This window comes from Geotrypetes seraphini, chromosome 8, assembly GCF_902459505.1.
Source record: "Geotrypetes seraphini chromosome 8, aGeoSer1.1, whole genome shotgun sequence".
Taxonomy (NCBI): Eukaryota; Metazoa; Chordata; class Amphibia; order Gymnophiona; family Dermophiidae; genus Geotrypetes; species Geotrypetes seraphini.
In genome coordinates this window covers 134,004,055-134,017,774 of record NC_047091.1, presented here as the reverse complement: position 1 = coordinate 134,017,774, position 13,720 = coordinate 134,004,055, and the positions used below count along the sequence as shown (strand labels likewise).

The 13,720-nt window shown below is 43.0% G+C and overlaps 1 protein-coding gene across 2 annotated transcripts in view; it reads right to left on the bottom strand.

Moving 5' to 3' along the window:
* Positions 1-13,720, bottom strand: part of PI4KA (phosphatidylinositol 4-kinase alpha) — a 261,800-nt gene that overhangs the window by 220,243 nt on the left and 27,837 nt on the right. For both annotated transcript variants that reach the window (XM_033956600.1, XM_033956601.1), the window contains exon 11: positions 7,297-7,488. In XM_033956600.1, the coding sequence (XP_033812491.1) occupies positions 7,297-7,488 (192 nt within the window). The remainder of the gene's footprint in view (positions 1-7,296; positions 7,489-13,720) is intronic.

Here is a 13,720-nt window from a genome sequence, read left to right as displayed (position 1 = left end):
TTTTAATCTGTTTCCTAATAAAAGCTGAATATGATATAATATTACCCCTCATAGTTGCTTTAAATGCATCCCATACATTCTCTATAGATGTATCTTCAACTAAATTTATTTGAAAGAATTCGTTAATTTGTGTTTTAAAATTTTCCAAGAATTTGTCGTCCACAAGCAATGCATTATCAAATCTCCAAAGAGGTCTATCATTTTCTAATTGATCTAATTGTAATTCTATCCATACTCCCGCATGATCTGAAATAATAATAGGATCAATGTAGGCTTTAATCACCTGTTGCACTTTATTTGTCGAGACAAAAATATAATCAATTCTTGAAAATGATTTATGAACCTGTGAACAAAATGAATATTCCTGATCATTAAAATGAAGAATACGCCATATATCTTTCAAATCACATGATTGAACCAAATTATCTAGACCTAAAGATTTAATATTTTTACCTGGTTTTTTTTTTTTTATTATTTTATTTATAACATTTTACAATATTACCAAGCATATACATCTTGTACAGAAAAGTGAGATCAAACTACATATTAAACTATAATTCCAAACTTAATATTGCTACAAGGAAATACCAAACTAGCTGTTCTCACACTAGTCCTCAATATTATTGAATCCATTATTAAGAGCAGAACTTATATACTTCAAATTAATTAAGCAAGACAGATCCTTGTCTAACTGAAGTGCAGGGAGCTAATTTCACATAGGCGTTATTACGTTGTTATTCCTTTTTCAAGACGTTTCATTGAGAGAAAACTAATCAATTGAGATGGTTCTGTAAATATATATTTCAGTGATAAATATCTCACTACACATTTACATGGATATCTCAAGAAAAAACTACCCCCTATTTGAGTCACTCCAAGTTTTAAAATTAAAAATTCTTTCCTTCTTTTTTGAGTCTCTCTGGAGACGTCAGGGAAAATCTGAATATGTTGCCCCAGGAAGTCTTTAGACCTATTTTTAAAGAAAAGTTTTAATATCCAATCCTTGTCTGGAGCCAAAGCCACAGACAACAAGAGAGTAGCTGGAACCGCCAACTCTCTATCTGATTGTTCCAATATTGCTGAAATGTCCAATGACCTCTCCCGGGGTTCCTCCATGTTTTCTTCTTTGAAATGGGGCTTAGCAGGTAAGTAATACACTCTTGTAAGAGGAGGTAAGGAGTTTTCAGGAATTTCCAAAATTTCCATAAAATATCTTTTCACCTTTTCTCTGGGAGAAGTTGACAGGATCTTTGGAAAATTTATAAATCTCAAATTATTTATTCGACCATTATTCTCCTGCATTTCCAACTTCTTCCTGAGTAATATATTATCTTTTACCAACATATCTTGATTTTGTTTTAATAACATTAACTCCTTATTTGTATCTTGTGTCTCTGTTTTAAATTGTAACATATCCTGCTTTAAAACTTTTATTTCTTCCTTTTGTTCTTTTAATTCTTTATCCAAACTTTTTATTTGAGGATTTAATGAATTTCCCAAATTCACCACCAAGTCCCATAGTGCTTCGAGTGTGACTGTAGGAGGTTTTGTAGGTGAGAAAAGTTGTAATGGTGTAGTGACTAAATGTTCTGCAATTAGCTTTACCTCAGTGACGTCTTGTTTTCCCCCAACTTCTGTTGTCCCGGTCACAAGTCCTTGTGGAGAGATCAGTCCTCTCTGCGTTGTCGTATTCGGCGAGCTCTCCATACTAGCCTCTGTGGACAAAAAGACACCCACCTCCTCAGGTGGGTTCTGGTCCCTTGGAGAGCTTGCAGCTTGTGGCGTCGGTTGAAGGGGTGGCGTCCTAACATCGGGACTAAGAGTGACATCATGCTCAGGGGCACCCACCGCACCGCTCTCCGGCGGTGTCCCCAACGAGCTAGAACCCGACCCTTCTTGTTCCCGCTGTAGGCGTCGGAGAAAATCATCAATGGTAACCACTGGGGTTAAGGGTCGCCGGGAGGCTCCTCCGGTATTCTTCCCCCGTCTTTTCGGCATTGTTAAAATAGGAAAAATTCCAACGACGTCCTCACTGCAGCAGACATAGGATGAATTTCTTGGATCCAATAATAGGAAGCAGAATCCGAGCTGGATCTATGTACCCCTAATAAAGGGTACCCACTATCGGCTCCTGTACTCCACGTTGCTCCTAAGGGGCTCCCAAGGGGCCTTACGTGCCCCTTAGGGCACGCCCCTTCGGCCGCGCAGCTGCGGCCGCAACCACAGCAGCGGCTGCCTTTACGATGTTGGAGACGGACCCAATGACGTCAGGGGTCCGTCTCTGTGAATGCCTGTCTGCGCCGCCCAGCAGGAAGAGAAGCCGCCGCTGTGGAATCCAGGACCAGCCACGGGTCTCCTCTCACCTCTCCTCCAGCCGGTAACTGCTCCAAGCACTGCCACAGCAGCGGCTGCCTTTACGATGTTGGAGACGGACCCAATGACGTCAGGGGTCCGTCTCTGTGAATGCCTGTCTGCGCCGCCCAGCAGGAAGAGAAGCCGCCGCTGTGGAATCCAGGACCAGCCACGGGTCTCCTCTCACCTCTCCTCCAGCCGGTAACTGCTCCCTTTTTACCTGGTTTTTTATCCAATAATGGATCCATTACAGCATTAAAATCTCCAGCCACCACTAAATTAGAAGCAGCCAGTGGTAATAACATATTCTGTAGCTTTTTGAAAAATTCTGATTGATTCGAATTAGGGGCATATATATTGAACAACGTCAGGGTATCATTTCCCATACTTATATCAATATGTATCCATCTTCCATGTGGATCTGAACTTTTTACTTTAATCTTGGCCTTACATTTTTTATTTATAAGAATTGCAACCCCTGCTTTTTTACCCACTGCTGGAGCAAAATAACATTCTTTTATCCATCCACCTGATAATTTCTGTGATTCTTTCATATTAAGATGGGTCTCTTGCAGACAGTAAATATCCGCATTTTGCTTTTTTAAAAATGTTAATACTTTTTTCTTTTTAATTACATGATTCAGGCCATTGACATTAATCGAATATATTTTAAAAGACATTGTACATTTTAATACTTTTCATTATATTTTTCTTCCCCTCTTCTTTTATATTTAAAATTCTAAAAATTTTTTTCACGACACACATATTTACCCCTAATGTATCTAATCCCTTATTTATTTTTTCCTTAATCATTCTAGTAAATATTCTCCTTTTCCCTCCCTTTCCCACCCAATACATTGGCTGCTTAAGGATACACATTGGAACTGTAACCCGAATATTCTCCTCTCCCCAGGCAATCAATATTCAATATTCAAATAAATTTCCCTTCTATCTATCTATATCAATCCTTTATATCTTTAATCATTTTTCCATAACATTTCATTAATGTATCATTATCCATTAAACAATTTTTAATTTATATTTCCTTAGTATTATGATTTTAACATATAATTTATTTTAAACATATATGTAATCATTTTCCTTCTTTTCTTCATATATTTCAATATTTCATATTTTTATATTTCTTCATAGAGACATCAAAACCATCTTAATGTTTTATGTTAAAATATCATAGGTTCTGGTTTAGAAAGAAAATCTTTTAGTTTTTCGGGATCCTCAAAATATAAGGATTTGTCTCCTGATGATACTCTCATTTTCGCTGGATAATATAGACCATATTTAAATCCTTTTTCTTTTAGTAAAGGTCTCATGTCTAATAGTCTCTTTCTTTTGTTTGCTGTGTTTTTGGCAAAGTCTGGTAAAAACCATATTCTTGATCCTTTATAATTTAGGTTTTTATCTTTTTTTGCAGCATTTAGTATTTCTAATGCTTGTTGGTATCTCAGCATTTTGAAAATTATTGGTCTTGGTCTGTCTTTGTTTTCTAAATTTTTAATTGGGATTCTATGCGCCCTTTCTATTTCAATTGGTTGTTTCAAGTCTAATTGTAGTATTTTTGGAATTAAATTTTCAAGGAAAAGGATAGTATTTTTTCCCTCTAAATTTTCTTGTATTCCAAATAGTTTAATGTTTTTCCTTCTTCCTCTATTCTCATAATCTTCCAGTTGATCTTTTAATTTATTTAATTCCAGGCTGTCGTTTTTACATCTTTTTGATTCACATTCTATAACTTCCATTTTTGATTCTAATTCAGTTGTTCTTTTGTTATTAACTTCCATTTGTCTATGAATATTTAAAATTTCTTCTTTCATTTCAGACATATTAGTTATAGTTTGCTTAAGCATTTGTTTGATTTGTTTTAGTTCTTCCATGACTTCTGCTTTGCTTAATATGTCTGGTTCTTCAATAGGAAGTGGTATCTTGCTTGGTGTTATTTGGTCTTGTTTCTGTCTTTTTGCAGATGTACCAGCCTCATTTTTGTTTTGTCTAGTACTTGCCATATTGTTGTTTTCTTTTTCTTGGTTATTCTTATTTCTTAAATTTAGTCTCTTAGTTTTAGGTTTGGTATTCTTATGTTTTTAATCCCTTTTCTTCCAAAATTTGGTTCTATCTTTTAAAGTAGAAATTTTCTTTTCCTTTTTTGCCTTTTCCTTTTCTCTTTCTCAGTTATCTGTCTCAATCTTAAATACTCCTTTTTTAGTGTCTTTATCACTTTAATACTGGCAAAAAGGTTCTTTGAAGTAAGTGTCAGTTATTTGTTTCCAGTTCTATTGATGTGAAAAAAAAAAAAAAAAAAAAAAAAGAACCAGTAATCCTTTTTTTATGGTTCTTTTCCCTTAAGCCCCTTCACTGTTTCAATGAAATAGGGGGATATTCAATCCAACAGCATTTCCTTCCTTTAGATTTTTCTCAGACTTGTCGGGTTCTTCCACAGATTTAATTCATTACCTCTGGCAGTCACTCTTTTTTAATGACACCCCGTTTCAGCGCTGAATAAAAAAAAATTGTTTGGTAGTCCTTTCTTTTAACTCTCCTCTCACAAGCCCAATCGCAGCCCTGACCGAGGAGAGCAACACTTCATCTAATTCTTTTCCCTTGTTTTGACAAACTTGAAGCAACTGTTCTCTGTTTATTCACAGCGTCTCTCAACTGCCTCGATGTCTTGCTGCTTCAGTTTTTTTTTAAAAGTTCCGTTAACCCTTTCCTCTGTCTCCTCTCTCACAAGCCCAATCGCAGCTTTGTCAGAGAAAAGTAATATTCAATTCAGTATTTTGTTTATTTAGTAAGTTGATATTTTTTTTTTGTCTTCAGCGTCTCGGTGTTTAATTACTGAGAGAAAATGCCGGTATTCCTTTCTCTCATTTTTCTTTAATCAATCCCCCTTTTCAGCGTCGTCGTCGAAGGGTAATCTATTTTTTCTTATGGGATCTTTTGTATCTGATCGGAACACAAAATTCCTTCAAAATTTCCCCACCAACCTCGTTATTCACTCACACATATCTCGCGGTCTCAGCGCTGTAAGTTTCATGTAACCGCCGAAAATATAAACGGCTCTCTGCCTTTCCGATTCCTGTCAGCACATATCTCACTTCAACTGCAGCAAATTAGGATTTTATTTTGTATCATTTGTTCAGCTTCTTTTATATATATTTTTTATATAGTTATTCAGAAGGAAAAAAAATTTTTTTATATTTCGTTGCCTGGGTGTTGAGGAGCTTCACGATCACACCTCCATCCGTGCTCGCGTTAAGCCACGCCCCCCAGGCTCTTCTAAATTGTAAATCACATTGAAAGCCTTCTGGGGCATATTAGCGATCCATAAATACAAATGTAATGTAATATTGTCAACCTATGCTACCTATTTAGTTGCCCTATGAAAATTAGATACAGATATTTAACGAATTTGCAGCTACACAGCTCTTCTGAGAGCTACCCTTTTAATAACTGTGGAGCAGCTATAAAGCAAACTTAACTCGGTAAGTTTGACAGTTAGGTGGATAATTTTAGGATAGCAATGTAGATGACCTAAAGAAACTGCTTAAGTTTACCCGGAGAGTGCTGATATTCAGTGCAATCTGGCTAAATTAAAGCTACACCCTTGGAATGCCCAAATTACCATCCCTTCCGAAGTGGATACATTTTATCCAACTAATACAAATATATCCATTCTGCAGAGGAAGTGAATAAGGGAATTGCTAAATGCCAAAATCGGGCTCTGTATCAGACCCCAATGCTCAAAAGTTTTCTGTGCCGGTAAGCCTCGTTAAAGCAGTCTTACTGGCAAAGAAACAGTTTCTGATGCAGAAAAGGATTCTCTGTGGCTGCTACCAATCCTTGAAGCAGTCACAGAGAACCGTAAGCAAATGCATGACAAGAAGCTCATTAGTATTCTAATGAACTCTCCTTGTGATGCAGTAAAGGGAACACCCCTCCCCACACACACACACACACACACAGTTTTTACAGGGACATTTTCTGGAAGCTCTGGAGCTGCTGGTGTGTTTATATTTTGCACTCACACAACACACAAATCAGCTGTGCCCCTCTTAAAACAAAAAAAACCCACCAAAAAAAGAAAAACAGCCTGCAGCTAGCCATCTCCTTCCCTCTACCTAGCTGATAGCAGCTCTGGAACTGCGATCAGCTGAGAGACGGCAGAGGGGAGAGCAGCAGCTCCAGAGCCATAATCAACTAATTGCTGGCAGGGGAAGCCCTGATCAGCTGATCACAGCTCCAGAGCCAGCAGGGTAATCAGCAAATCAGCTGAGCCAGCAGCCATCGCTCTCCCTTCTGCTGGCTCTCAGCTGATTGTGTCTCCAGGGCCTCCATTAGCTGGGGGAAGGGAAGAAGAATGGCGGCTGTGCCTAGTGATTGTTCTTTGAGCAAGTGCCAGGCACAGTTCCTTCTGTCTTTTACCGGGCTACTCCACACAAATAGCTTGCATATGATTTGCATGCTATTTGTGTGAGCATAGCTCAGTAAAAGTAAAATCTATCCCAACCTGACATTTTTTACCAGGTCATCTCGATCACAGAAAAAGTTAATGAGACCAGAGTGGAGCAGGGCAGGACTAAAGATAAGGTGTTGGAGCGCTAATTCTGACCTCAAGCTTGCTTGTGCAATAAAGCTTTTTAAGAGGAGTTTCTCTGCAATGATGTGGTAAACTCAAACCAGAGAAGGAACAAGAAGCAGTTTACAAGACAAACACACAATTGCTGGAATAAACACAGTAGGAGTAATGCAATATCTGACACAATAAATGCAGCTTTTGGGATTAAAGATTTTTTTTAAAACAAACTTTGTTTTCCATAATGGGATCACATGTATTCCTACATCCCGATAACCTTAATGGAGTAGCTACACGCACCTGGAAATCCCCACAGGGATCTAGCCTGCATGGTAAGAAAAATAAAACACCCTTACCTTGTTCATCCTTGACAGCCCAAACCATGAGGTCCACACAGGCAGCATTGGCCTGGCAGCGCAACTTCAGAGGGCCTAGCTCATTCTGCAGCCTCTCTACATCATGCAGGATCTTCTGCAGCTCAGCCTGGCTGCTGTTAAACTGCTCCAACACAAAGTCATGGATTTCCTTAACAAAGGATGTCTGGATATCTGAGATTCAGGAAAGTACAGACAGGTGTTAGTAGGGAAGTCAAAGAGAAAAACAGCATACTGCATAATTTCTGATTTATTTCAGACCTGAGTAATGTGTGGTGATCCACTTTAACCCCCTAATTCTAGAATGTTGTCAGTTAGAAATCTGAGTGTGTAATTTACAGAATAAGATCAGCCGCATGTGTAATTTAATTATGTAATTAGCTGCTAATTGGCCTTAGCCAGTTATTGGTGCTAATTGGCAGTTAAGTGCTTAGCCATCCTTAATTAGTATTCTATAAATTGCACACTCAAATTACAAGATGCACAACTTCAACAGGATGTGACCTGAAAGGGGTGTGTCAGATAGATATGTGTGCAGGTTACAGAATGCTAGTATTTACATACCTAACTGCCTACAGCTAGATGTCAGCATTTACGCCAGCCACTGAGCTAGAGCAAATACTCGTGCCTAAAGTTAGGCGCTTAAACACGAACTTACACAAGTATTCCATAATGGCAGTTGTACCTAATTTTATGTTCAAACAATTTTTTATTGATGCTATCAAATCAGTGCAATTCAAAAGATTCATAGTACAAATATTGTGGCATCATATTCAATATATTTCCAAATACATACCGGAGATAAGAACAGCAACATAACCCCCCCCCCCCCCCAATCGACTCCGGGCAGACTAGGCCAGAATGACCCTCCGAGGCCCTGGACTCTGATGAGCCCCAAAGAAGCCACTCCACCTCCCTCCCCCAACTCAGCCCCAATACATAAACCTATGACTAAGTGCAAGAACCATACGAACCCCTCCTCCTTCCACCCTCCCCAGAATCCCCTCCCCCCATTGATACATCCCATCCCATCAGATAGCACTAATGCTCTATCAGCCCAGCAAACTGAGCATCCAGTTCAGGTCATCCAACATAAAATCGCACTTCGACCCTTTGGGTGTAAGGACTGCAGATATGGCTCCCAAACATTCATGCAAACTATCTTCCGCTTCCGAGATCCTTCTAATTTTAAATAAAATTAATCCCTTAAGGGGTACTTCTAAGGGGGTGCATGTTTTAAGCAGGAAGCTATGTGCTGCCTTCGAAGACATTTTAAGCCACTTACACATGAAAATGGCTCTTATAAATTACTTAATCGGCTGCCATTAGATAGGCAAAAGGGTATGGTTTAGGTCAGGGGTCTCAAAGTCCCTCCTTGAGGGCCGCAATCCAGTCGGGTTTTCAGGATTTCCCCAATGAATATGCATGAGATCTATGTGCATGCACTGCTTTCAATGCATATTCATTGGGGAAATCCTGAAAATCTGACTGGATTGCGGCCCTCAAGGATCCCTGGTTTAAGTGGATTAGGTGAAACACACATACAAGTACATATGTAGATCATAAAATACCTTCATCTGTCAGTGTTCTCAACCTTTCTTCTGTTGTGACACACATGACAGACAACATTCATGTATGTAATACACTGAACACTAAAATTCAGCATACCTAAATACAGTGGTACCTTGGATTACGAGCATAATCCATTCCAGGAGCATGCTCGTAATCCAAAATGCTCGTTTATCAAAGCGAGTTTCCCCATAGGAAATAATGGAAACTCGCTTTGATATGTCCCCCCCCCCCACGAGAACCGGCATTGATCCCCCCGAAGGCCACCCCTGCGATCCAGCACCCTTCCCCCCGCGATCCGGCACCCTACCCCCCCCCCATGATTCGGCCCATGTGATTCAGCACCCCCCGCGATCTGGCACCCCTCCCACCGCTTTTGGGCACCCCCCGCCGCTTCTTACTGTCTTCTGGGCCTGGGCACTAGCACCAGCATGTCCTGTGCATTGGTGCCGGTGTTCGAAGATCAGCCTCCTCTTCCTGCTGGGCCTTGAGCATCTGCGCATGCTCAAGGCCCAGCAGGAAGAGGAGGCCGATCTTCGGACACCGGCACCAATGCACAGGACATGCCGGTGCCGGTGCCCAGGCCCAGAAGATGGTAAGAAGCAGGGGGGGCGCTCGTAAACTGAGCCATGCTCGGTTTCCGAGGCGCCGATTTTGCGAATGTTTTGCTCGTCTTGCAAAACACTCGCAAACCGGTGCACTCGGAAACCGAAGTACCACTGTACAAGGGTAATCAAAAAGTAAAGGCAAAATAAATGTAATAGCTTTAACAGAAGTAACTATGAGCAATTGAACATATCACTTTTCCACATAGTCCCCATGCAAGATGATGCATTTGTTGTATTGTTCAACTAGCTTCTGCTTTCCTGCAGAGAAGAAGTTTTTCAGCTGCTCCTGAAGCCAAGTGAGAGCAAACAGCAGCCAGCGTGGTTAACAAGTGAGGTGAAGGAAGCTATTAGAGCTAAAAAAGTATTCTTCAGAAAGCAGAAGGAACCGACTGAAAATAATTGTAAACAGCGCAAGGAATGTCTAGGACTTAATCCTGCACTGCTGCCGATTTATTTATTCATTCATTCAATTTTCTATACCGTTCTGCCAGGGGAGTTCAGAACAGTTTACATGAATTTATTCAGGTACTCAAGCATTTTTCCCCGACTGTCCCGGCAGGCTCACAATCTATCTAATGTACCTGGGGCAATGGGGAGATTACCGTATTTTCACGTAGATAACGCGCACCCGTGTAAAACGCGCACATGGGTATAGCGCGCGGGAAACCGACATATATGTAAAAAAAGTTTTATATACCCCGCACACCCGTATACCGCGCATGCTGCCCCGACTCTCCCGTCGCCGCCCGACTCTCCTTTTGCCCGCCCCGACTCTCCTCTGGCCACCCCGACTCTCCTTTCCCCCGCCCCGACTCTCCTCTCCCCCTTGAAGTCCTGTCCCCACCCTGAAAGCCTGATGCCCCCCCCCGACGTCCGATTCACCCCCCCCCCCCGCAGGACCGCTCGCACCCCCACCCCGAAGGACCGCTCGCACGCACCCGCACCCCTACCCCGAAGGACCGCTTGCACGCACTCCCACCCGCACCCGCACCCCCACCCTGAAGGACCGCTCGCACCCCCACAGCCTCCTGACCCCCCTCCTCTCATCATGTAGAAGCTCCTACCGGTGTCCTGCTGCTTCCTCTTGGCGGTCCCGGCCCTTCTGTGAGCCCTGCATCTGCGCTGCTTCGTCTTCCGGCGGTCCCGCCCTTTCTCTGACGTCGGGGGGGGGGGAAATTTGTAAAACGCGCTCACGCGCATAACGCGCAAGGTTATGCACGGTTTGTAAAAACCGTGTATAACGCGCGCGTTATATGCGTGAAAATACGGTAAGTGACTTGCTCAGGGTCACAAGGCACATCGTGGGTTTGAATCTACAACCTCAGGGTGCTGAGGCTGTAGCTTTAACCAACGCGCCACACTTTCAGTACAAGATTACCGTATTTTCGCGGATATAACGCGCGCGTTATACGCGTTTTTACCTACCGCGCATACCCCTCGCGCGTTATATGCCTGAGCGCGGTATACAAAAGTTTTTAAACATAGTTCCCACCCCGCCCAACGCCCGATTCACCCCCCCAGCAGGACCGCTCGCACCCCCACCCCGAACGACCGCTCGCACGCGCTCCCACCCGCACCCGCATCCACGATCGGAGCAAGAGGGAGCCCAAGCCCTCTTGCCCGGCCGACTCCCCGACGTCCGATACATCCCCCCCCCCCCGGCAGGACCACTCGCACCCCCACCCCGAAGGACCGCCGACTTCCCGACAATATCGGGCCAGAAGGGAGCCCAAACCCTCCTGGCCACGGCGACCCCCTAACCCCACCCCGCACTACATTACGGGCAGGAGGGATCCCAGGCCCTCCTGCCCTCGACGCAAACCCCCCCCCCCCCCCCAACGACCGCCCCCTCCAAGAACCTCCGACCGCCCCCCCAGCTGACCCGCGACCCCCCTGGCCGACCCCCACGACCCCCCCACCCCCCTTCCCCGTACCTTTGGTAGTTGGCCGGACAGACGGGAGCCAAACCCGCCTGTCCGGCAGGCAGCCAACGAAGGAATGAGGCCGGATTGGCCCATCCATCCTAAAGCTCCGCCTACTGGTGGGGCCTAAGGCGCGTGGGCCAATCAGAATAGGCCCTGGAGCCTTAGGTCCCACCTGGGGGCGCGGCCTGAGGCACATGGGCCCAACCCGACCATGTGTCTCAGGCCGCGCCCCCAGGTGGGACCTAAGGCTCCAGGGCAGATGCTTGGGTCCACCTTTGGGGGTCAGCGCCCAAGAAAAAGATCTGGGTGTCATTGTAGACAATACGCTGAAACTTTGCTTCCAATGACTTCAGGTTTATGGCTGACGAAACTCCTGCATATGTAACCTATGATTTGCCTTGCTTTGGAGGAAGCTTGCTCCACTTGATTGGCAGTCTTCATGTCTTCACTTAGGGGTGATCGTCAGTGAAGACATGAAGACTGCCAATCAAGTGGAGCAAGCTTCCTCCAAAGCAAGGCAAATCATAGCTTGCATACACAGAAGTTTCATCAGCCGTAAACCTGAAGTCATTATGCCATTGTATAGATCCATGGTGAGACCACACCTGAAGTACTGTATGCAATTCTGTAGGCCGCATTACCGTAAGGATGTGCTGAGACTAGAGTCGGTCCAGAGAATGGCCACCCGGATGGTCTCGGGACTCAAGGATCTCCCGTACGAGGAGCGGCTAAAGAAGTTACAGCTCTACTCACTCGAGGAACGCAGAGAGAGGGGAGACATGATCGAGACGTTCAAGTATCTCACGGGCCGTATCAAGGTAGAAGAAGATTATCTTCTTTTTCAAGGGTCCCATGGCAACAAGGGGGCATCCGTGGAAACTCAGGGGCGGGAAACTGCACGGTGACACGAGGAAATTCTTTTTCACTGAAAGGGTGGTTGATCGCTGGAATGGTCTTCCACTTCAGGCCATTGAGGCCAGCAGCGTTCCTGATTTTAAAGCCAAATGGGATAGACATGTGGGATCTATTCAAAGAGATAGGTAGGGGAGGGTCATTGGGGTGGGCAGACTAGATGGGCCGTGGCCCTTATCTGCCATCTATTTCTATGTAATGTGCAGCTGTAGCCAAAAAAGGAAACAAGATGCTAGGAATTATTAGAAAAGGAATAGTAAACAAGACTAAGAATGTTATAATGCTGTATCGCTCCAAGGTGTGAGTACTGTGTTCAATTCTGGTCGTCTTATCTCAAAAAAGATATAGTGGAACTAAAAAAGGTTCAAAGAAGAGTGGCCAAGATGATAAAGGGGAAGGAAAGCTTCTCATTTGAGGAAAGACTAAAGAGATTAGGGTTCTTCAGCTTGGAAAAGAGACTGCTGAGGGGAGATATGATTAAAGACTACAAAATCCAGAGTAGTGTAGACCAGGTATAAGTGGATCAATATTTTACTCCAACAAAAATTACAAAGACTAGAGGACACACAAAGTTACAGGGAGTTACTTTTAAAACCAAACAGGAGAAAATATTGTCTCACTCAGAGAATAGTGAAGCTCTGTAACGCATTGCCAGATGTGGTAAGAGCATTTAACATAGCTGGGTTTAAAAAAAGGTTTGGACAAGTTCCTGGAGGAAAAGTCCATAGTCTGTTATTGAGAAAGAAAATGGAAGAAGCCACTGCTTACCTTGGATTGGTAGTATGTAAAGTTGCTACTATTTGGGTTTTTGCAAGGTACTGATGACCTGGACTAGATGGACCACTGGCCTGACCCAATAAGACTGTCCATGCGACCACCTCAACTTTCCATTTTTGTGGGCTAGTTTATGTTTAGGTTACAAATACAAAAAGATGAATGCTGATATGTTGGGGCATAGTAAATTATTTAAATTGGTTTGGGGCCTGTTGACATCCTTTGTTACTTCAACATAATTGTCTTTGTTTAAATTTTTTGTTTATTTTTATACATATCCAGGACGGGGTGGGTGGGTGGGGGTGATATCTTTCTGGTTTATTTCATGATTAAATTGTTGGATGGGAGGGGAGAGATATTTTGTCTGCATTGTTATTGATGGATTTTAAGTGCTTATGTTGATTATTAATGTCTGTATAATTTTTGGCACTTTGTATTAGTTTTGAAAATTAATAAAGATTAAAAAATAAAGGCTGTTTGACTGTATAATCTGTGAAGCAGCAGTTTCCTCCTGCTCCTTGGAGTTTCCATCCCACTCAGACAAGTCTTCACTTACAACTAACCCAGCTTTTTCCCCTATGTGTTTGCTTTTATTTTTTCTTTTTACAACCATGAAAC